We start from the raw sequence: 23,560 nt of genomic DNA, 5'->3' as shown, positions 1-23,560 counted from the left end.
TCCCCTCCATAGGGAACCGCCAGCACCTGCCTGCTCCCCCTCTATACAGCCTCCCCTGGGCCCCCCTCCCTATACAGCCCCCAGCCCCTCCCTCCTCCGCACCATACAGCCCCCAGCCCCTCTCTATACAGGCCCCCTCCCTATACAATCCCCAGCCCCTCCCTGCTCCCCCCATACAGCCTCCAGCCCCTCTCTATACAGCTCCTCCTCTCTATACAGCCTCCAGCCCCTTTCTGCTCCCCCCTACAGCCCCCAGCCCCTCTCTATACAGCTCCTCCTCTCTATACAGCCTCCAGCCCCTTTCTGCTCCCCCCATACAGTCCCCAGCCCCTCCCTATACAGCCCCCAGCCCCTCCCTGCTCCCCCCCATACAGCCCCCAGCCCCCCTCTAAGCAGCCCCCCTCCCTATACAGCCTCCGTCCCCTCTCTAAGCAGCCCCCAGCTCCTCCCCGCTCCCCTCTAGACAGCCCCCCCACCTATACCATCCCCCGCTCCCCTCCCTATACCTCCCTATACCCCCCAACCCCTCCCTATACAGCCCCCAGCCCCTCCCTAAGCAGCCCCCCTCCCTATACAGCCCCCAGCTCCTCCCCGATCCCCCGCCTATGCCACCCCCCGCCCCCCTCCCCATTCCACCCCCGCCCCCTGCCCCCCCCGCGGCATCCCCCGCCCCTCCCGGCTCCTCCCTCGCTATAGAGGCCCCCCCCCCCCCGCCATAGCGCGCTCCCGCCCCCGCGCCCCGCCCGGCCGCGCTCCCCGCGCTCCCCGCGCAGCTCCGCAGTCCGGCGCAGCCCCGGCCGGGAGAAGATGGCGGATCGCGCCGAGATGTTCTCGCTCTCCACCTTCCACTCGCTCTCCCCGCCCGGCTGCAGGTGAGCCCGGCCCGGGCCGCGGGCGGTGCGGGGCGGTGCAGGGGGGCCGGCGGGGCCGGGGCACTGCGGCGCGGGGGCTGCCCTTCCCGCCGCACCGCCCTTGGCCGCGGGGCCCGGCGGGGGCACGGCGGGCCCGGGCTCCCCCGCCCGTTCACCTTGGGCCGCCGGGCCGCGGCCCGCTGCGGCCCCCACCGGGGTTACCGCCGCGCCGGGTCCCCCCGCCCCGGAGCATCCCCGGCCGCTCCCCCCCGCCCGGGGGGTGCTGGGGCTCGGGGGGCCCCGCCGAGCCCCCCCCCGGCCCCGGCGGGCCGGAGCACCCCCCCCCCCCCCCCCCCCGGCTCGGCTGGGCCCGGTGCCGCCGCATCCCGCCGCTGCGGGGGGAGCCGCCGCCGCCGCCGCCGCCTCTTTGTCTCTCCCGCCGCGCCGCAGCGGCCCCGGAGGCGGCCGGGGATGCTCGGGGCCGGGCCCGGGCGAAGGGGGGGCTCGGCCCGGGGTGGCGGGAGCCCCCGGAGCCGGGGGGCGCGGGGCTCGGCGGGGGGTCGGCAGCCGCCCCGCTCCCCGCCGAGGCTCGGCGCTCCCGAGGTCAAACGCGGGCGAAAGGCGGTGGGTGCCGAAGGCCGGGACCCCCCGTCCGCCGCGCCCGTGGCGGGTCACCTTCCCGCAGGGCCGCGGTGCGTGGGGGTCCCTCGCCCAGCGGGCAGGGGGACGCGGCCGAGCCCTCGGCCCCTGCCCCGCACTCGCCTGACCTTGGCGGGACCCCTCGGGGCTGGGGTCCCCGGGCGAGCGGCACGGGGCTGGGCAGGAGCTGGGTGCAGGATGGGGACCCCGGGATGCAGAAGGGTGGGAGACGGCGGCGGGGGGCACCCGGGGAGCTCTTGGGGTGCGGAAGCTGCGGACGGAGGGAATCCAGTGGGGACGTGGGATGCGCCGTTGGTTGGTTCTGGCCTGCGCCGGGCGGGTCTCGCGGCTGCTCCCCGGGCTCTGTCCCCCTCCCCGGGCATCCCCTTCCCCAGCCACGCCGCACAGCGGGACCCCAGGGCGTCCCCGCTTGCCGTGGTGCAGGGAGGCGAGGACACGGCCTCTGCTGTGGCTGCGCGGCTCCGTCCTGCCTCTCGCCCGGGATCTGGGCCCCGAGCAACACTCGGGGGGTCTCGGCTGTGTCCTGCTCGCTGTGCTCCCGGGCAGCCCCTGCGCCCTGCCGTGCGGGGTCAGAGACGGCCCCGGCAGCTCCCTCCCCTTTGCTGCGGTGAGGCCTGGGCCAGGGCCGTGTCCCGGCCGGGGCTGTGAGGGGGAGGCGAGGCCAGAGCCCCCCAGGGCCCCCCCAGCCCGGCCCAGGCCCCCTCCTCTCCCCCAGGGAGTTCGATCCCACTGGGACCGAGCTCGCTGCTGCTCCATGTCTCCCTCTGCCCTTGCGCCCTGCGAGGGAGGGATGGCGGCAGCCTGGCCCCGCGCTGGCCGTGTCCGCTGCCCCCCAGCCACGGACCAACCACTGCCCCTCCAGCTCCCCAGGAGCACCCGGTCTCTGAGGACCGGCTCGAATCCCTGGGGATGCTGTGGCAGCGAGTGCACCCGGGTCCCGCTGAGCACCCGCGAGTCCCTAGAGCCTGGCAGGGCCTGGTAAGGACGGCGAGGCCATGGCTATCGCCCGCACCAGGGGCGCAGCCCCGGTGTGCCCTGGCCCGGCAGCACCGGGCAATGGGATTGGCCTGTGCCGGTTCAGCTGGGCCCTGCAAGGGCCGAATCCGGATTGTGCCCTTTCCAAGGAGGTCCCTGGGGAGGCTGCACCCCGCCCGGGGCTCGGTGGGGCTGGTGGGGTGGGATGCCCTGATGGGAGGGGAAGAAGCCGGTAAAGGCGACACGGTGGGGAGGGATGGGTGTGGAAAGGCCGCGGTGCACCCGGTAGGGGCGGCCGCAGGTCGGGCCATGGGAGCTCTGGGTGCCGGGGTTTGGGGTGGGGGATGCTGGCGGGGTTAGGCCCCCAAGGGTCAGCACCGACCTCCCTGCAGCCCCTTCCCTGCCCTGGGAGCAGCGGGGGCCGGTGGGTGTGGAGAGGGGTGGGGGCGCATCTGCCATCCCGGTCCCTGGCCTGTCCCCGGGGGAGAAGCCGTTGCAGGAGAACCACTGCCAGGGCGAACTGTCCAGGGAGCTGGTCTGAAAATAATGAGGAAATTCAATCTTCCCGTGGCCTGCTCCGTCGTCACTCCCTCCTCGGGAAGCCCGGCCCCCGGCAGCTCCGGTGCAAACACCGGTGTGCGTGCCTGCATGCGCCCCGGTGTGCACCCTGCTCCCCGTCCCTGCACGGCCCCATGCCCCGTGCCCCAGGGGCGGGTGATGCTGGGCCCCTTTGGGGTCCGGCTCCCGGCCCTCGCCTGGTGCTGCCCCAGCCTCCTGCTCCCCTCCACCAGCCAGGCCCAGCTCAGGACGTGGCAAAGCGGCGGCGGCGAGGCCGGCCTGGCGCATGCGGTGGGGTGCCGGGTCCCTGCACACCCTGCGGTGGGGTGTCCTGCTGCCTCCTGCCCTTCCCGACCCCCTCTCCATGTGTGGGGCTGGGGCGAGCTCCCCTCTCCCCAAACCGCTGCCTCGGCTCCGCTTCAGCTCTGGACCCTCGCTCGGGTGCTCCCGGCTGGCCGCGGTGTCCTGTGCAGTCATCGCAGGGACGGGCACCGTCCTTCCCGCCTGCTGCTCATCACCGGTGTGTCCGAGGCACCCCTTGCTGCGTCCCAGCACCCGCAGCGATGGTGTTGCCCCTTCTCTGGCTGTAGCGGGGTCAGGGTCCCCTCGGGGAGGCTGTGGGGCCGGGCCGGCTCTCGCAGCCCCATCCTGCCGTGCCTGCCCCAGCTCGGGAGCGCCGTGACCTAGAAATTTCAGCCGTGGTTTGTCACGGCAGTCGCTCCCCGCTGAGGGGGGACGGCCTCCCCGGGTGGCCAGCACCCCGCCGCGGGTGGGCAGGAGCCCTGTGTGGGGCAGGGGCCCCAGCCCTGCTTGTGCAGGGCAGCCGTGCCGTGCCGTGCCAGCTTGGTGTGCGTGTCCCCGCAGCCAGGACGAGGGCTGGTGGAGTTGGTCCCCTGGGTGAGGAGGGTCCAGGGGTGCGGGAGCGGAGCCTGGCCAGGGTTTTGCAGGACCACGGCAGGTCTCCATCCCAGGAGGACTCACGGCCGTGCTCTCCCTGCCCTCCCACCTGCCTCCCCCCTTAGGGATCCCTGAGGCCCCTGCTTGCCCCCAGGGAGCGCAGCGGGTCCCAGCAGCCACTCTGGCAGCAAGAGGGTTCTGCCCCCCACCCTGCTGCCTGCGGGAGAGCAGCCACCAATGTCCCCTGGGGCTGGGGAGACAGGCCTGCTCCCCACCACCCCGGCGCTCTGCCACCGCCGCCCCACCGTCCTCAGGGCTCTGCTCCCCGCTGCCCCGGGGCTCCCCCACCCCTGGCCGGGGTCTGGGGTCCGGGGTCTGGCCCAGCCCCGTGCCCCACTGCAGGCCGAGGCTGTGGTCCCACTGCCAGCTCTGATGCTTTCGCCACAGATCTGCGAGTATTTGGTGCTGTCTCAATGGCCTACTTCTGGGAATTATGTGATTTGGGGAAATCTCTCTCTCTGTGAAATGGCAGTAAGCACTGGCCTCCGTGCTGGGGTGAGGGGCTGGAAAAGGGGAGTTTGGGGCAAAAGCAGGGGCCAAAGCAGCGGAGGTGGCTCAGGAGGCAGCTGTGGCTGTGGGGGCTGTGACTCCCGCTGCGTGGGGGTCTGCTCCCGCTGCCAGCCGGGTCCTGGGACCGAGACCCAGTGAGACCCCAATGAGACCCCAGCAAGGCCCCAGACCCATCCGTGCCGGAGGAGCCCCATGTTCCCTGACCCCACCCGGGGGCTGCCGCGCTCCCTCAGGCTGGGCCATGGGGGGCCCTGGGCGTCCCCGGACCCCAGCAGGGTACGGGTGGGCAGAGGGTCCTCGCCGGCACCCGGGTGCTCCCGCACCTCCCACCCTACAGAGCCGCCAGAAACGTTTCATTTCCGTTTCCTGACACCAAATCCTGCCAAGAGTTGTCGTCTTTTTCCTTTTTTTTTTTCCCCTTTCCCTGCAGAACCGCTGGTTTCCATGACACCCCTGTTCCTGACGGGAACGGCTCCGCTTGGTTTCTCTGACTGCCCTTACTCGGGCAGGGGCAGCCCCAGCCCTGCCTGTGGGGCAGGCAGGAGGCAGGCAGCGCGGGCAAGGCTGGGGTGTCGGGGCATTGATCCTCCCTCGCCGCCCGCCATCCCTGCCTGCGCGGGCAGGGCCTGCGCCGGGGCAGCGCTGCGGGATGGCGCACGGCTCTGCTTCAGGTTAAACCTAAAGTAAACCCCCGAGGAAAGCAGCCCTGTGGCACAGGTCACCCTGAAGCCAGTGGTGGCGGCAGCCGTCCCCGCCTCGGCTCCGATGTGCCTTGGGTTTGGCTCAAGGAATTTTTCTGGGCTGGGAATCTGGGAGACGCGCTGCCCGCTATGGCGGTGGCCTTGGCACCTCTGCCCGGCCGGGGGCAACCCGTGGCTGCGTGGCCCTGAGCCGCGCTGGGCTCTCACCGCCCCGGCATGAGGCCAGTGGTGAATCTGGGCAGTTTGTGGCGAGCTGGGCGGGAGGGAGCGTGGTGCTGAGAGCAGCCACCCCGGGCACCGCTGGCCTTGCCTGGCTCCCAGCTCGGGGCGACCCCCAGGAGCGTGCCATGTCGGCTTGGCTGGTGCTCCTGTGCCGGCACCGTGGGGCGATGGTGCCACGCCAGCATGTCCCTGTGGCATTGCCTGGTTGGTGCTCCCATGCTGGCACCCTGGGGTGATGGCGGTACGATGCCAGCACGTGCCTGCGGTGCCAGTCGGCTCTCCAGGCCCTGATGGTGCTGTGGGGGGAGCGGGAGGCACTTCCCTGAGGTCTGTCGGCGTGTCGCCCCCAGCCCTGACGTCCCCGGCCCCTCTCCCCAGGCCCCCCCAGGACATCAGCCTGGAGGAGTTTGATGACGAGGACCTCTCGGAGATCACGGACGACTGCGGCATCGGGCTGAACTACGACTCGGACCACTACGAGAAGGTGCAGGAGCTGAGCGTGCCGAGTCCCCCTGGGGATATGGTGTCTGTGAGGGGCTGTGCCGAGGACTGGGGGGCCATTGGCCTGGCAGGGCCCCTCCTGGAGTGGAGGGTGCAGGGGCCCCTGTGCCAGGGCGCGGAGGGGATGCACCGCAGAGTGCAGCCGGGTTTCAGAGCCCAGGGACCCCGCCGGCATGGCCAGGCACCCCGGGGCCTCTCACTGCCTCTGGCCGAGCCCCATGAGGTGGCTGCAGGGAACGTGGGTGGCTCAGCAGCCGGGTGCCCGCCTGTAGCTCCCATGGCTTCCACTTACGCAGCTCATCCCCAGCTCTACCTGGCACTGGGGTGGACCGTGCTGGGGAAACGGGCAGGGTCCGGGCAGGCATGTGGGTGGGATGAATTGCTGAGTGTTGGGGCCAGGACAGGCAGGGAGGGACAGGCAGGGAGCCGGCGGAGCCAGGGGGATCGCTGGTCCCTGGCGCAGAGGCTTCCCTCTGCTCGGAGACCCCCATCCCATGGGGGCGGGAGCGGAGGCGCTGCCAGCCTGGTGCTGGCAGAGCCTCTGGGGAGGGTCGCGGTGCGGCGGCTGTGCCGTGCCGGGGAGTGGGGCCGTGGCGGGGTGAGCGCAAGCACCGTGGCCGCTAACCCGGTGCCGCATCCCCAGGACTGCCTGGTGCTGGAGCGCGGCGAGCAGCCGCACCCCGTCTGCACCTTCCAGGATGACTTCCAGGAGTTCGAGATGATCGACGACAACGAGGAGGAGGAGGAGGAAGAGGAGGAGGAGGAGGGCAACGAGCTGGAAGCTCCACCGTCCCCTTCAGCCTCACCCATCCCCTCGCCTGCCCTGGAGGAGACGCAGAAGCACCGGCCCACCACCCTCAACCTGACGGCCCCGGGCACCCAGGTGAGGGTGGGGGTGGCTGGGAGGGGTCTCTCTGCCCCCCGCACCCCAGGGCTGGTGGAGGAGGAGGAGCAGGGGTTCTGTGGGCTGTGGTGTGGGAAGGGGCCCCCCAGGGCTCTGCCCGGGGGTGGGCTGAGGGCTGCGCCCGCCCTGGGGGTCCCAGGCACCAGGAGCGCCAGGAGGGCAGAGAAGGGCAAAGATGGTGCTGGCTCCAGCTCCGCAGTGGCGGGGCTGAGCTGGAGACGTTGGGGATGGGTCTGTGCGATGCCAGCGGGGCCCCTGCACGTTCCCTGCCGGGCCCTGGCCCAGGCGTCTGGGGGGTCCCACGGGCCCCATCCCCATGTGCAGGGCGCTGGGGTGAGCAGGGGGTCCGGGACGTCTCCGTGTGGCAGAGGGCTGCAAGGTGCTGCAGGTGGTTGCTGGCTGCGGGCACCGCGGGTGTCGCGTGCCGGCCCTGTGCGTCACACGTGTGTGCACGGCTGCGTGTGCACGGATACTCGTGCACACCACATCCCTCCTTTTCCGTCCCCGGAGCTGGGCTCAGGGGCTCCCCCGGGGCGGGTGGGGTGGGGGGGGTCCCCGCAGGCGTGGCGCTGCGGGGGTGTCCCCGTGTCCCCGCGTCCCCGCGCGCACGCATGTGCGGTGCCGGCCCTGAGCTGCCACGCCACCGCAGTGTGTGGGAAGCCGCATGCGGTGCTGCCTGCATCCGGCTGCGTTGCCATGGTGCCGGGGGGCTTTCAGGATTCTCGGCCCCCTCCCGGGAGGGCACCACACGCTGCTGGCGCTGGGGGGCTGTCGGGGGGCTGGGGGTCCTGGCCAGGCCGGCACTGGAAGGTGACAAAGCCCCAGGGCTCTCCCCCAGAGCCCGCCAGCCCTGACCCGCTGCACCCCGGGGGGATGCACTGGCAAAGCTGGATCACTCCGGCTGCCCTGATCCATCGTCCCTCGGGGTGTGAGCAGAGCCCCCGGTGGTGGCCGGATCCGGCCCTCATTGGTGTGCCTGGGGTGCAAATCCCAGTAATCTCTGCTCTGACCCATTTGCACCAGCCCCAGGAGGAGGCAAGACCCTGGTCCTGGGGCGCCATCCCCCCCAGTGCCCGTTCCCATCCGCCCCAGAACCCATCCCCAGGGCTGCAGCACAGCCCGTGCGATGCCCGACCCCCCCCACCGCGCCAGGTCCCTGCCACCCTCCCTCCCGCCGCGCTCGTGCGTGCCCCACGGCACGTGGCACCGGTCCCGCTCGCTAATCTCCCGCTCGGCGGGATTATCGCTGCCTGTGCTTCCCGCCGGGACTAATCTGCAGCTGCCGCCGCACCGGCCGGGGCAGCCGAGGCTCTGCCAGCTCCTGCCCATGCTGTGGGGCTGGCAGCTCTTTGGGGGAGGCGGTGGGGTCCCGCACGCTGGGGTCGGGCTCTGCTCTCGGGGGGACAGGTCGCAGCAGGGCCTCGTGCCGGGGGTCCCGTGGGGAGAGCCCCGGTGCCAGCGCGTCCCCTGCGTGGTGGTGTCCCTGGGGCGGTGCAGGACGGGTGGCGTGCTGTCCCTCGGTCCTGCTCTGTGACAGGCACTGCCCTGGCCTGAGTCTGGCCGGGCAGGGGAGCTGGGGACGTCGTGGCCCTAATCCGGATAAGCCCCTGGGCACGTGGTCTGGGCGCTCCCAAGGGGCACCGAGCGGTGCTGAGGAGCATTCCCGCACCGGCCCAGCCTCATCTGGTGCCCCCCTGTCCCTGCGCAGCCCCTGCCAGGCGCCCTGGCTAAGCCCCTCTTGCTGGGTCCCCAAATGCCCCGTGGGCGCTGTCCCTGGGCTCGGCCGCCCGTGTCCCCTCCCCGGGGCTCGCCCACCCACCCACCCTGGCTCTGCTCTTCCCCCAGGACTCCCTGAACAACAACGGCAGCTTCCCGCCACCGGCTCACCGCACCACCTGGCAGGAAGCCCTTCTCCACTCCTCCTCCTCCTCCTCTTCCTCACACATCGGTGAGCGCGGGTTGGGGATGGGGTCCTGGTCCGGAGCGGGGCCGTGGGGCAGGGGCTGGTGCCGGGGTGGGCTCCGGCCCGGGGGTCCCACGGCCATCCCGCTTTGGCTAAAGCCTGGCGGGATTTTCGCCCCGGCGCGGGGGGCAGAGGGCTGACGCGGGGCTCTGCCTTCCCTTGCAGGACACTTGTCTCCCCACGCCTGCATCCAAGACGGACCCTGCCTGGAGAGCCCGAAGGGGCCGAGCTCCGGGGGGGCCGGGCAGGCCCCCGCCTCGCTGCAGCCCTCCCCCTTTGACTCGCAAGGCAACAGCCACGAGTCCCTGGCACATGGTAACCCATCGCCCCCGAGAGCCGGGGAAGATTATAACATGAATATCATCTCTGCGCTCCGAGCACCGCATTCCCCGTCGCACCTCCGCCAGCCACCCCCTGAACCGTCTCTCTCTCCAACAGGGCCTGCGGCTCCTCCTGGCCCCACCACGGGCCCCGACACAGGCTCGCCGCCCCAGGCCCCCGTGGCCGCTGATGGTCGCCGTGCCCCACCAAAGCAGGAGGTGGCTGGCGGCCGGGAGAGGCCAGCGCCCGGCAAAGGGGGTGGCCTGGGGTCTGGGAGCCCGGGGTCCCCTGCGGCCCCCCGTGAGCAGCCCAGCTCCCCGCGGCCCCGGGAGGAGCTGGCGGCCGGGGCTGTCGCTGAGCGGTGCGATGGGCAGGGGGCCCGGCTGCCGGGCGCCTACACGTGCCCCACGGGGCCAGCAGAGCCACTCAGCTCTGATGGGGAGGGCCCCCAGCACGGCCGGGCGGCCAGCGTGCGCGGGCACCCCTCGGGCTCCTCGGAGACCACCTCGCCCTCCTCGGACCCCGGCATCGAGGCCGACCTCACCAGCAGGACCACCAAACCCTTCCTGCCCGGCAGCCGGCACGGCGAAGATCTCAGCTCGCCCGGCTCTGATTCGGACGTGGAGGGGGAGATTGAGGCGGCCTTCGCCGGTGGGCGCCTGGTCAGCAACATGATCTCCTCCATCTCAGAGACGGAGCTGGACCTGAGCAGTGACAGCAGCAGCGGCAGGTCCTCCCACCTCACCAACTCCATCGAGGAGGCCAGCTCGCCCACCTCGGAGGCCGAACTGGAGACAGAGCTGGAAGCGCCCGGCCTGATGGGCATCAAGGACTCCCTGCTGCTGGACAAGGGCAAGGAGGAGGAGGAGGAGACCCTGGAGAGGGAGCTCCCGGAGCGCGGTGTGGTGAGGCGGGAGAGCCTGGCGGAGCTGAAGATGGAGGGCTACTATGACAGCCTGAACCCAGCGGACTCCTCCGCGCCCGCGGGCCAGACGGACATCCCTGCCTCCAGCCCCCTGGACCTGAAGATCGACCCGGACCACAGCCTGGAGAGCATCCGGCGCTCCTTCTACCTGCCCGTGGGGCCCAAGCTGATGCCCGAGGCTGACGAGGAGGACAACAGCGAGTATGACTCCGACTCGGAGTCGGAGCCCGACCTGAGCGAGGACTCGGACTCACCCTGGCTGCTCAGCAACCTCGTCAACAAGATGATCTCGGAGGGCTCCTACCCCATCAAGTGCCCGGACGAGTGCTTCCAGCAGACCCACTCGCTCTGCGACACCATCTCCCCGGCCTCCGACCTGGAGCCCGAGATCCTGAGTGAGGCGCTGGATGGGGAGCCCGGCTCGCGGGACTCCCCGGTGGGCACGGGGGAGCCGGCCGCCCTGCCCCACTGCCAGCGCACCATCGAGCTGGTGGACATGGAGACGCTGCGCAGCTCCCTCCAGCGCGCCGAGAATGAACAGGCCCTGGGTGCTGGGACGGAGCCCGTGCCGGAGCTGCCCACCGACGAGCCGGGCCCCTTCCTCTTCCTGAGCAACCCCACCAACGACACCATCGCGCCCGTCTTCCCGGGCCGCCCCGTCGCCCTCGACAGGCTGGGCGCCTCCGAGGTCTTGGCCACCTTTGGCTGCCACCCCGGGCCGCCCCGTACCCCCCCACGCACCTCCCCCAGGACCGAGGCCGCCAGCGGGGAGCCCCGCACCGCCACGGCACCGCTGGCCGCCGGCCCAGAGGACTGGGCTGTTGACAGGGACCTGGACTCGGGCATCCTGGAGGCCGACGACATGATCGACGACGTCCGGTTAGCGCCTGGGGGGCAGAGCCCCGACACCAGCCCACCCACCCTGGATGTCTCCACCGCCAAGACCAACCGCGGCTTCACCATGGCCTACTCCACGGACGAGGACGAGGCGCCCTACCTGAAGGGCTCCCCCTTCCCCGAGGACCCGCTGCGGGGAAGCTTTGGGGGGGAGCTGCCGCCCGCCCCCGGGACGCTGGAGCCGCGGGCGCTGGACGAGTCCCTGGCCTACGACTCGGTGAAGTACACGCTGGTGGTGGACGAGCACACGCAGCTGGAGCTGGTGAGCCTGCGGCGCTGCACCTCGGTGCTGAGCGACGACAGCGACCTGCTCCGTGCCTGTGACCGCTGTGACCTGGAGGACGAGGCGGCCTTCGGGGATGGGCTGGTGGCCCCCGACGCCCACAGCTCCTCCGAGGACTCGTCCCCCGAGGCCGACCTGCAGTTCTCCAAGAAGTTCCTCAACGTCTTTGTCAACAGCACCTCCCGCTCCTCCAGTAAGTGACCTGCGCCGTGCCGTGCCGTGCCGTCCCAGGCTGCTCTGCCTGCTATCAGCAGGCTGGCTGCCCTCCGCCGTCCCGCCTCAGCCATCCCAGCCATGGCATCGTCCCTGCATGGCGCGGCACGGTGCGGCATGGCACGGGAGGTGGGGCAGGGGCAGGGCGGCTGCAGGGGGCGTGGGGCCGGACCCGAAGGCCGTGGGCTCTCTCCGGTGGGGCCACGAGGTTTCGCTGGGTGGCCGATCCCCAACGCGCCTTCGCACCAGCGCCCCGCGGGGTCCTCGGCCCCGGGCTGCCGGGTGGGGGGCGCAGGGCCAGGCGCTCTGGTGGGACCCCCCGAGGAGGGGCCTGAACCCGTGGGTGATGGCTGGCTGCTCCCCGCTCCCCTCGCGTCCCGCAACCCCCTGGGTGGGCAGAGGCGGGGGTGCCCCCCACAACGGAGGGGTGGGAGCTGACCCCGACCCCACACAGCCTCCTCCTCCGCAGGCACAGAGTCCTTCGGGCTGTTCTCCTGCATGGTGAACGGGGAGGAGCGGGAGCAAACCCACCGGGCTGTCTTCAGGTGAGCAGCGAGCCCGGCCGCGCCGTGCCAGCCACGGCCACGGTCACAGGCACCTCGGGGGGGTCTCACAGGACCCCCTCTCCCGCGGCTCTGCCCCTCCCTGCCCACGCCCTCCTTCTGGCTGTCCCCCCCAGGTTCATCCCCCGCCACGAGGATGAGTTGGAGCTGGATGTGGACGACCCCATCCTGGTGGAGCTGGAGGAGGATGACTACTGGTACCGGGGCTACAACATGCGGACGGGGGAGAGGGGCATCTTCCCCGCTTTCTACGCCCACGAGGTTGTCGGCCAAGCCAGGGATGCCATCGGTAGGAGCCTGCGGGGTCCCCGGGGCCGTGGGGGGTGGCGGGGGCCGCGGGGCACAGGGGGCTCGGGGCACCGTCTCCTCGTCCCCTCTCCCTGCACAGGCCTGAAGAGGAACCCGTGCTGGGTGGAGCGGTTCAACGTGCAGTTCCTGGGCTCGGTGGAGGTGCCGTACCACCAGGGCAACGGCATCCTCTGCGCCGCCATGCAGAAGGTGAGCCCGCGGGAGGGGGGCGGCGGCGTGGCCCCCTCCTCCCCTCGCCGCCATCAGCTCCACCCTCACGCCCCCGCCCTGCCCCCAGATTGCCACCACCAGGAAGCTGACGGTGCACCTGCGCCCGCCGGCCAGCTGCGACCTGGAGATCACGCTGCAGGGCATCAAGCTCATCCTGACCGTCACCGAGTACAGCCGGGACGAGGAGGTGAGGGGCGCAGGTGGGCGGGGGGCCGGGCGCCTGCCCTGCCGCGAGCCGGGCGCCCACACCTCGGCCGCCTGTTCTCTTCCAGTTTGAGCGCTGCAGCCACTTCTTCCAGATGAAGAACATCTCCTTCTGCGGGTGCCACCCCCGGAACAGCTGGTGAGACCCCCTCCTCCCACAGCCGCCCAGCCCCAAGGGACCCCCCTCCATCCCCTGCCCGGGGGCACCCACACCCCTGCGGTGCTGCACCAGCTCCCCCTGCTCGGTCCCCATCCCAGTGCGGCTGCCCCAGCCCCAGGGCCCTGGTGGGTGTCCGCTCCGCAGAGCCCCCCCCGGCTGCCGGACGGCCCCACGGGGCAGGAGTGGGGTGTCCCCCCCTCACCCTGCCCTCCTCCTCCAGCTACTTCGGGTTCATCACCAAGCACCCGGTGCTGAGCCGCTTCGCCTGCCACGTCTTCGTCTCCCAGGAATCCATGCGGCACGTCGCCGAGTGCGTCGGGTAAGATGGGGATGGGGACGGGGGTGGCACGGTGGGGCTGGGGGTGCAGGGGGTTGTGGTGCTGGGGTCCGGGGCCCAGCCCAGCCCTGAGCCGCCCCGTTGTGCCCTTCCTTGCAGACGAGCGTTTCAGGAATATTACCAGGAGCACCTGGAGTACGCCTGCCCCACAGAGGACATTTACCTGGAGTAGGGGGGCAGTCACGGTGTCTCCTGCTTCCGCACCCCCCTCCAGCCCCACAGACGGCCAGAGACTCTGTCTGACCCCACAACCAGCCGGCTTGGCCCCCCCTGCACATGCTCCAGCCCACGCCCCGTGGACTCCCCGCACATCCTCACCGCTTCTCGGGGGGCCGGGGGCCAGGCCGCAGCTGTGGACCACGGGTGGGTATCCGGGGTGTGCCCAGCACCGCCCCGGCCCTGTGCCCTGGGGACCCCAGCCACGGGGTGACGCAGCCGAGCCTGGGGGCTGGGGGAGAGGCTGCCCCCCTGCATGAGCAAAGCCAGCCCGGGGGCCGCAGGAGCGGGGACCAGCCGTGCCCCTGGCCGGCCGCTGCCGCAGGGGATGGAGATGTCGGGGGGTGAAGGGGGTGTGTGTGTGGGCAAATGCTTGTGGGGGCAGTGGGGGGGGCTCAGGGGGGTGAATGGGGCTGGGGGGAGGCTGTGGGGGGCTGATGGGGCACGAGGAGGTGGGGGTGCTGGGTTGAGCATCTCCAGCCGCGAAGCCCCCGAGTCCATGCTGCCCCCCTGCGCAGCGGCAGCACCACCCGCGCAGCCCCCGGGGGCTCCCCCACAGCTGTAGGCCCCAGGAATGGCCCTGCACCCCAGTGCAGCCGCCTCGGCCCCCTCCCCTCCACCGCCCCAGCGCTGCAGCCCCCCGGGGAGCGCGGCACGGCCCCTCCTGCCCCCGGCCCCTTCGCCTCCATCCATGTCCCCAGCCCCTGTCCCACTGCTGCTCTGCCATCCCCTCCCTCCCCGGGGGCCGAGCCCCCCGCGGGGCCCTGCCAGCCGTGGGGCGCAGGACCGGTGCTCAGGCTGGGGGGCTCCCCCCAGGGCAGGGGGTGACGCTGCCGGCCCCACGGGAGCCCCCCCGGCCTGAATGTATTTGCCCTGCGAGAGGAAAACCCGCGGCCGGGGCGGCTGCCGGGTCCGGCCCGAGCGTGGCACCGGGCAGGCGGCCGCCCCTGCTCCTCACTGCTGTGCCTGGTGATTTATTTTGCTTGCCGGCCCCGTATATCCGACCAGTGCTAGTTTAGTGACTATAACTCCACTCCGCTCTATGTACCAATATTTATCTCGTAACTCGAACAACAAGAGGAGTCCTGAGCAACTGACACTTGTACAAACCCTGGTTAAAGGTTCTCCCCTCACTGCCTTGTCATCCACTTGGTCTTTCAATAAAATATATGCTTGGTGTGACTGCGAGGCCCGGGGTGCTCTGTTGGGGCCGCGGGGGCAGCCGGGCCCCCCGGGGCAGGGCAGAGGGGCTGGGCCCCCGTGGGGTGCGGGCTGGGGGCACTGCGCCCCGGAGAGCGGGGGGCACCGGCGCGCGCGGGGAGGGCACGTCGCAGTCAGGGGAGGGGGGCGCGCGAGCGTGCACGCGGGCTGCGGCCAGGGCCCAGGCTGCAGCGGGGTGTGCGGCACGGCGGGGTGTGCGGGGTGCACAGGGTGGGTGGTGTGTGGGTGTCACGCAGGGGGAGCAGAGCATGTGGGGTGCATGGGTGTGCGGGGTGCGTGGGTGTGCATGTGCAGGAGGTGCAGGGTGTGCGGGGTGCATGGGTGTGCACGTGCGGGGTGCCCAGCTGGGTGTTCGGGGTGCTGCGGGGTGCACAGCCATCCCCACTCCCCGTGGTCTCTTGCAGCCCGTTTCTGCTTGAGCGTCACCTCCGCGCTGCGGTGCCCCGAGGTTTGGGGTGCAGCCTCCCAGCTCGGGGGGGCACAGCAGTCTGGGGGCAGCGAGCCATTGCCCCAGAGCAGCAGGACCCAGCCCTTGCGTGTCAGCCTGTGGCACCCGGTGGCACAGAAGCCCCACGGACACGCGCTGGGTCCTGGCCTGTGCCTGCGGCTACGAGGAGAGAAGGCATCAGTGTCACCGAAACGGGCAGCGGCACAGAGACAGGAGCATCAGGCATGGGGCCAGCTGGGCTCGGGGATGGAGTGGCACAGGGGCCGCCAGGCTCAGGAGGGACGGCTGTGGGGACAGCTGGGTACCGGGACCTTGGGGTGTGGGCACGGTGTGGCTGGGCTGGCAGCAAGGCCACGGGGTACACGGGGCCGGTGTGGTGGGTGGGATGTGGTGGGTGGGACGTGGCGGCAGACCCATCACGTCCCCGTGTCGGCTGCAGAGGCGACAGTGGGAATGGCTGCTGGGGGCTGCTGAGAGGCACTGAGCCCCCGGCCCCAAAGCCCCATCCGCGGTGCCCAGCTCCACGGCTGCGTGGGAGGAGGGCTCCCTCGGGTGGGAGCAACCCCAGCCTGGGCTGAGCCTGGCTCAGGGCCGCGGGGCGTAGGAGCAGCAGCGAGGTGGGGGCGGGAGCCGCGCTGGGCTCCCCAAACGCGTCCCAGCGAAGCAGGACAGGCCCTAGAGAAGGTGCCTGGGCACGAGGCTGAGGTGCCGTGAGCTCCCGGCACCTTCCCGGGCCCTGGGGTCTGGAGCGGAGCCACTGCCACAGGAGGTGAGCATGGCTGTCCTCAGCCCCATGGCACTGGGACGGGCGGCACCGTGGCCCTGGGGCTCAGCAGCACGTCCCCCCCCCTCCCATGCTGCCACCGGGGCTGCTGCTGGAGGCCCAGCCCTGGCGCATTCCTGGAGGCTGCTGCAGCAGCGCCGTGGCCGGGCTCTCGCCCTCGTGGTGCAGCCCCCAGCGCCTGGATCACCCCCTTCTCCTCCACCCCCGCGCTCGCTGCTCCCAGCTGGGGTGGCAGCTCCCTCCTGAACCCCCCTCGCCCCGCAGCCCCTCGGCTGCTGCTGCCAGCGGGGATGGGGAATGATGGTCCCTATCGGCCGATGAATCCCACCAGGTAACAGCTGTGCACCAGGCACAGCAGCCAACCGTTGTGCAACATTTGCATCTAATTAAGCGTATTCCAATCAGTGCCAATAACGCCACCAAACCCAGACCACTGCTGAGCAGCTCAAGCATGTGCCAGTGGAGGGTTGATGGTCCTGGGGAAAACTGGGGGCTCATTGGGGTGACCATGATGCCTCCTGTGCTGGAGAGGCTGCCCGGGGCAGGGGTGCTCAGCTGGGGCCCCCCAGGACCCTGCGCACCTCTCCTGCCCTCCTCCCCTCCGGTCGTTCTCCCTCGGCCCCTGTTTTTTCCCCAAGGCAACTGCGATGTCCAGGTTCGCCGGCAGCTGCAGACACTGAATGAGGCCTCGTGTGTGTCCACCCCACCTCAGCTCTTGGCACCCAGCACCCGGGAACCCCCGTGCCGCGTGGCCGGGACCCGGGAGCTGCTGTAACTGCCCCGTGCCTCTGCCCCCAGTGCCGGCCTGGCAGCGCCGCCGTGCCCCACTCCGGCCGCAGGTGGTGGCACCGTGCCCCGGCCTGGGGAGAGGCACCGCGCGGCGCTGGTGGCTTTGCCGGGGCCCCAGTGGGGCTGCGGCTGGGTGGATGTCTCTGTCTGGCACAGGCGGCCCCAGCGCAGTCCCCAGCACCCAGCCCGGAGGCTGGTGGGAGCTGGGGCCATCCCCAAACGCAGTCGCTGCCCCCGGGGCAGGCAGCCAGACACGGGCAGCGTGGGCAGAGATGGGCACCGGCAGCGGCTCTGCGGGGTCCTGGCTCGTCCCACTCGTGGCTCTGGTGCCGCTGCAGGAGGAGCTGCAAGAGACAGCGCCAGGGAGGAGGCAGGAATGAGCGTCCCCAAGGACACCCAGTGCTTAGCGTGAGGTGCCGCAGGGCCCGCACCAGCATCACCGCTCCCGAGAGCTGGCGTGGCCCCAGCCCTGCAGCGGCACAGCTCGTGGCAACCCTTTTGCCTGGGTAAGTCAAGTCCTGCAGTGTCTTCGCAGACAGCGAGGGCTCCCAGCCCCTCAGCAGCCCACCCGTCCCGGGAATGGGGCCTGGCCATAGCTTGGCCGGGCGCCCCGGGGCAGGGCACAGCAGAGGGCTTGGCGCTGGGGAGGGACGCGGGCACAGGTGGCGGGGTGGGGTGGCTGCGGTGCCCCGGGGTGGTGGGGCCCCGTGAGCGGGGCGGGATGGGCAGGAGCCCGCGGGGCTGTAGCTGCTGGCACGCTCCCCTGCAGACCACCACAGCTGGCTTCACGGTGCCGCTTGCCAGCCCCGTGGCTGTGGGTTCCCTGCCCTGTGGCCAGACCGTGCCCTGAGCATGTCTGTCCCTCTGGGCTCCCGCTTGGCCCCGGTCCTGTGGGGTGAGCCCGATGCCAGGCCTGGGGCAGTGCACGGGACAGGCCAGCACGGGAGGGGACGTTGGTCACACAGGTCACTGCAGGGCTGGGGACACGAGGGTGCCCGCAGCGCTGCACCAGCTCCAGCGCCGCCTCCTCCTGCAAAGCCGAGCCCAGTATGGCAGCCCTGGGAGAGCCCTGCTCCCTGCAGCGGGGCACCAGCCCTGGGAAGTTGCCCCCCGCCTCAGCCAGGGAGCCCCGGGGCACCGGGGCGATGGGTGCAGGTCTGTCCCGCACCACCCTGCACAGAGCAGCAGCCCCGGGGAGCAGCAGCCCCCCTGAGTGCAGCGGGACATCGCCCCTGCCCAGCCCCGCTCCCCCCCGCCATCCCTGCTGCTGGCTCGGGCCGGGGGAGCACAGGAGCCCCAGCGGGCAGGAAGGCAGGCTGCCCACAGCTGCCCACGGCTGCCCACGGCTGCCCACGGCTCGGGTGCTGGGGGTGCCGGTGCATCCCCAGTGGAGGGGGAGCAGAGGGGCCCTGGACGGCAGCCATGGTCTGGGGGCTGCTGGAGCTGAGAGACACCATGGGACAAAGCAGAGCTTTCTTATAAATTTATTACATAATAATAATAATAATAATTAATAATAATAATAATATAATATAAGAAACATAGATCTCTGTGGGGTATGTGTATCACAACGTCAAGGGCGGGAGGCGAATGGCCACACCTCCATGACTCTGGAGAAATCTCCGAAAATCCATACAAAATAAGGGTGAAGTCAAACTGACCCTGTAAAATTAAGAACGGAACAAAAACCCACAGGTGAGTCCGTCTGGGTAAGAAACAAGAGTGTGGATGTTGGAGCCGCGTGCGCGCGCGCGTGGTCGCACGTGTGCATGCGAGGGCGGGAGCCGGTATATGCACATGCAGTGGGTGTGAGCGCGCGCCCGGGGGCGTGCGGGGGTGTCTCCGCGGGTGACACATGCATGCGGCAGTGAGGGCTGCCCACGGGCGGACAGAAAGAAAACCGCGCCGCACTTTGTCGCCGCTTGGAAGTGGTTTTGGCTGGTGAAGCTCTTCACCACCAGGAACAAAGTGCTTTGGGTTTTGTTTTCTCTTCTTTTACAGTCAGAATTACAGACAGGAGCTGATGGAGAACAGGGATTGATGACGTTAGTCTGGACAAAGGAAAAATACCAACAACTTTTTAAAAAAAAAACCCTTCAAAGCAAAAAAAAAAGTGTCTCCCTTTTTACAGAAGATAACCCAAGTCATTGAGAAGCCATGAGAATCACAGTAACCGCCGCGCGCGGCCGGTCCCGGCGCCACCGGGACGGCGCGGCCGAGGGGTGCGGCGCTCGCTGCCGGCCGCACCACAGGCTCGTGGGGTTGGATCCTTGCCCGCTACCGCTCTGCCTTCTCCTGGATGGCTTTTCAAAATGAAATGTCTCACTGGGTCTGGAGATGTTTGGAGCAGAGATGCCAATGCAGCCAGAATAGATAGAGAGTCAGGAAAGTGCTATCTACACCTGGGGAAAATCCTCTTTGCTTCAGCTGAGAAAATAAAAGTAAAGTAGCAGCAGCTGTGTTAGCGGAGGGTTACGGTTCTGCTGGGGGGCTGGGGATGGCCACGGGACAAGACCTTGGCCCTCGGCCACTGGGCGACCCGGCTGCCCTGGTGACGGCAGCGCCGGGCACCGCGCCGCCAGGGTGAGCAACCTGACCCTGGTCGGGCGCTGCGGGTGCTGGGGGCATGGGGGACGTGGCCGCCCCGGGAGCCGGGGGGACCACGAAGCACTGGCTGCGCAGCCGGCGGGGTGCGTGGGATGTGGCCACCCAGCGCCCTCGCTGCCGCCCCAGCCGGGCGGGCTCGGGGGGCGCAGTGGGCACCGGGTGGGAAGGGGCTGTCTGCAGCTGGGGAGGAACGAGCAGGTCAGTTGAAGGGGCCTCGGCACCAGCCTGCACCCGCGGCCCCCCAGGCGCTGCCCTGAAGCGAAGCACATTCGCCTGGTGGCCCTGGTGCTGCCCAGGGATGGTGCCGTCTCCAAAGCCCCGAGCCCGTGCTTGTTGGGCTCTGCCACGTGCGCGTGTCTGTGGCGGGTGCGGGGCGACAGGGAGGGCGCAGCTCTGGCGGGGAGGGCGATGAGGAGGATGAAGGTGTCGCTGCTGGGGCAGGGGAGCAGGTTTGCGGCAGACCCGGGCAGCCCCTGGGATGGGGACGATGGCGCGGCAGCGTGGTTGGAAGTCGCCTTCTTTCGTGTTACGCCTGACTGGGACGAGCCGTGGTGTCCCGGGGAGCGACGGCCGCGGCCGCCGTCCTGCAGGAGGGATCACGCAGTGTTTGCCAACACAGGTACGGCTGCAGCTGCTTTGTGGTGGAAGCTGGGATGCACGGCAGGGCGGCATGGCCGCCGGCTCCGCCAGGGCAGAGCGGTGCATCCACCATTTCCAGCCCTCGCAAGAGGATTGGGGACAGTGGGGGGAATTGCGGGGGGAGGAGGAGGAGGGCTCCTCAGAAATGGCAAGAAGGCGTCCAGCTTTCCTGGTCCCAGACCAAACTTTCTGCAGAAAAGTTGCGCTCTGCAGACTTCTGGCCTCTTGCGACAAGAGGCGGGTGCAGGCGGGTCTCTCTCGGTTGCCCCAGAAACAGCTGCAGAAGGGGCAGAGACCCCGGGTTCGCCCGGCGTGAACCCGCCGGGCAGCCTGCACTCAGGCTAACACACCGTCACACTTCCACCAGCAGCGCCCGCTGGCTGCCCTGGGGGGCTCACGCGGGGCTGGAGGGAAGGTCGCGCCGAGGGGCCATGGCGGCTCCAAGGGCCGCCAGGGTCTCCGAGGGCCATGGGGTCTCCAAGGGCTGCCGGGGTCTCCGATACCTGTGGGTGAGGCGGGGAAGGAGCCAGAAGCACGATGGGAATGAGGCACAGCAGGGGAAGAGGTGAAAGGGGCGGCTGTGGGACGGGCTGGCCGGGCGGGCAGGGCTGGCAGGCAGGGGTGGGCAGCGCTGGGCAGGGCTGGGGCATGCGGAGGGGCTGTGGGGTGCTGGCAGCACAAAGCGGGGCGGGGGCCACGCAGCCGGGGATGAGCCAGCAGCGGTGCAGAAGCTTGGCTGAGCTGCGGCGTGCGGACACCCAGCGTGCTCTGGCGGATGCTGCTCTGCGGGGCCACTCATGCGCACCGTGCCCCCGCAGCAGGAGCCGGCCCCAGGGGACCCAGGGGATGAAGCCTGAGCGGGGACGGCCGGGGGCTCTGCAAGCATGCGGCAGCAGGGGCCAAAGCCAGCCAGCCAACAGGCCCAGGTCCCCCGTGGCAAATGAGCATTTGCGCATCAGTCGGAGGCTCCAGAGCAGCCTCCTAAAATCAGTACGAGGAACAAACAGCCAAACGAATTCCTAGGAAATCCTGACGCTCTACAGTTTGGGAAAGAGGCTGCGCGACACTGACCCGGGGACGTGCCCAGGCCTGTGTGCGCGGTGGGGCCTCCCTGGGGGGCTGCGTGGTGGCAGGCCGGGTATGCGGCATCTCCACAGGGATGCAGAGGAGCTGGGTGCTCACTGGCATCCCGGGACGTGCTGATGCTGCTTCCCCAGGCACGGAGCTGGAGAAGCAGCATCAGCCTGGAGAGCCGGCCTCCGGTCCCAGGGGACCAGTGGCGAGTTTGGTTCATGGCTGGGCGTCTGTGAGCGCTGTGGGTTCAGGTACTGCAAAGCGTGCGGGAGGTGGCGGAGGGACGAGGCGAGGGCATGGCCGGAGCTGGGAGCTCTGGATGGCAGGGGAGGGAGCGAGTGCGGGGCCAGGGGATGCGAGAGCGGCGGTGGCAGCGGCTGTGCTGGCAGGTGAGGCGCAACCGCACCGGTGGCACAGGATGTCTCTGGTGCGGGACCATCCCCGCCTGTGCAGGTGTGTGCCAGCAAGCCCTGGCGATTGGAGGGTGCCAAGTAATGCCAGCGCGGGCGAAGGAGCTGGAGCCTGGGCAATGGAGGGTGCGGGGGATGGAGGGCTGCTGAGCTGGGGCGCAGGGCGATAGCTGGGTGCGTGCGGCTGCACATGCTGCTGGCTGCGGGCGAGGCGTGCAGGGGCCAGCAGGGCGGATTCGAGGGGTGAAGGCGGGAGGTATGCAGGGCGGGTGAAGGCGGGAGGTGCACAGGATGGGTGAAGGTGCCAGGGACGCGGGAGGGTGCGTGGCAGGGGGCCCAGCGGGGCGAATGGAGAGGGGTGGGGTGCGCAGCGGCAGAGGGGCGATGGCCAGGCTGTGACCGTGGGGCAGGGAGGCGGAAGGGGCAGGACCCGGTCTGCGGTGTCCCGCTCCAGGTCACACAAGACAGTGGGAGCATTGGCACAGACGGGGCTGGGGGACACCTGACGGGGTGCGATGGCATGCCTGGTAAAGCAGGCGGAGGGTTCAGGCAGACACAATGGCTGCTATCGTGATTCGGATGCCTCTTGGCTCACCAGGTTATGGGGCGTGAGGCCCAGGGTACCCTGGGGCACAGAGCGCCGGCTGTTTGCTTGCAGGTCCAGCTTGAGGCCCCTCATGCCGTCCACGGGTGCCTGCCCTGGCTGGGAACAGCGGGACAGCACCCGGGGAGGGGGAGAGGCTGTGAACCCCCAGGGCCCGGCAGTTTCCAGAGAGCTCTGGATGGAGCCGCTTGGGCACGCACCCAGCAAGAGCTCAAGGAAAAGGAGATGGCACCACAGCGCGTCAGGATCCATCCTGGGGACGGCCTGGTGCGCCGGCACAGGACAGGATCCGTCCCAAGGATGGCCTGGTGCACCGGCACAGGGCAGGATCCGTCCCGGGGAGGGCCTGGTGTGCAGGAGGTGCTGCCGCCCCTGCCCCGGGCCTGGGCTTTTTCCCTGGCTGAAGGTTGTAAAGGTTCGGAGAAGTGTGAGGGTCAGAAGGAACCTCCTTGTCCTTCCCTCTAGCACCAGAAGAGTTAATGCCTTCGTGGGGGACTCAGCTTTTTGGGAACACCGGTCACCAAGCCATCCCCTCCCGAGCTGGCCGAGCCCTGGCCACCCCTGAGCCAGGGAAGGGCGAGGCCGGGGGACGGTGCGGTGAGGATGGGGTGCGCGGGGCACCGGGCACCGCGCTGGGGGACGGCGACGCCATCTCCTCCAGTGCTGGGGCTGGCCTGGGTCACTCCGGCTCCCCCAAAGCTGCTGGGCGAGGGAGCAACTCCCGCCAAGCCCTGCTGCCCCAGTGCCTCCGTGACCATGCCACCACAGCACCGCCAGCCCCCGGGCTCCCCAGTGGCGCAGCGGGAGCCAGCCCGGCCACTGGACCAGCACACCGGCCTCCTCCCGCTCCCAATGGCCGCTCCAGAGGAGCAGCCCCACTGGGACTCTCGCGGCCCGTGCAGGGCTGTGCCGGCGACAGCGTGGTGCGAGTGCTGGGCGTGATGGTGGCGATTGCTCCCCGGGAGCGGAGGCGGGAGGAGGACCTGATGCCGTGGGGCCCGCGCCTGCCAGAGGCGCCGGGTTCTGCGGGGTGGTGGAAGCGCCAGCTCCGTGCCTCTCTGCCTGGCGGGGGTGGAAGACTCGGTGTGTCCCAAAAACCAAGTTTTGTTTTGTGTTTCTAAATCTTTAAAATCCAGAGTGTCTGAAAGGAGCTGTTGGGTTGTGTTTTTTTTTTTAAAAAGACTTTAACATTCATTCAGTCAGTCGCTAAAAACTCCCATGAGCCATGGGCGTCCCAGGGGAGGGGTGCAGGCACCGCCTCGCCAGCATCTCAACAAGTCTAGAGATATATAGATTTAGTAAAATTATAACAAAATCAGGTGGCTATAACTATAGATATAGATATATAGATATTTGTTCTCTCTTTTCAAATATATAGCTGATTAAAAAGATGCAAAATAAGGATGACTAGGACGGAGTGGGAATCCTGTAGTTCAATATCATCTCTTGTAGGTCATCAGCTGCTCTCTATATAAATGCACAGAGATTATATATTATCCATCAACGTGTCCCCCTTGGAAACAAGACCCCAAACCAAGAGGAAA

The 23,560-nt window shown here is 69.7% G+C and overlaps 1 protein-coding gene across 2 annotated transcripts; it reads left to right on the top strand.

Annotated features, from left to right (window-relative positions):
• Window positions 1-732: 732 nt before the first annotated feature.
• On the top strand, window positions 733-14,622 carry MAPK8IP2 (mitogen-activated protein kinase 8 interacting protein 2). Of its 2 annotated transcripts, XM_087767488.1 has the most exons (13): window positions 733-872; window positions 5,813-5,918; window positions 6,579-6,818; window positions 8,685-8,787; window positions 8,968-9,117; window positions 9,241-11,421; window positions 11,911-11,986; window positions 12,121-12,293; window positions 12,393-12,502; window positions 12,591-12,710; window positions 12,796-12,866; window positions 13,108-13,206; window positions 13,324-14,622. In XM_087767488.1, the coding sequence occupies exons 1-13, from the start codon at window positions 808-810 to the stop codon at window positions 13,394-13,396; spliced, it is 3,567 nt and encodes a 1,188-aa protein (XP_087623614.1). In that variant the 5' UTR covers window positions 733-807; the 3' UTR covers window positions 13,397-14,622. The 2 variants fall into 2 exon arrangements, with proteins under 2 accessions (XP_087623614.1, XP_087623613.1); XM_087767487.1 differs by having other exon boundaries at window positions 8,968-11,421.
• Window positions 14,623-23,560: the final 8,938 nt, after the last annotated feature.

Source organism: Nipponia nippon, unplaced genomic scaffold, assembly GCF_047370975.1.
Source record: "Nipponia nippon isolate SJK-2023a ecotype South Korea unplaced genomic scaffold, ASM4737097v1 scaffold_3, whole genome shotgun sequence".
Taxonomy (NCBI): domain Eukaryota; kingdom Metazoa; phylum Chordata; class Aves; order Pelecaniformes; family Threskiornithidae; genus Nipponia; species Nipponia nippon.
Note: the sequence above shows the minus strand (reverse complement) of the source record. Positions and strands in the feature narration are given on the sequence as shown.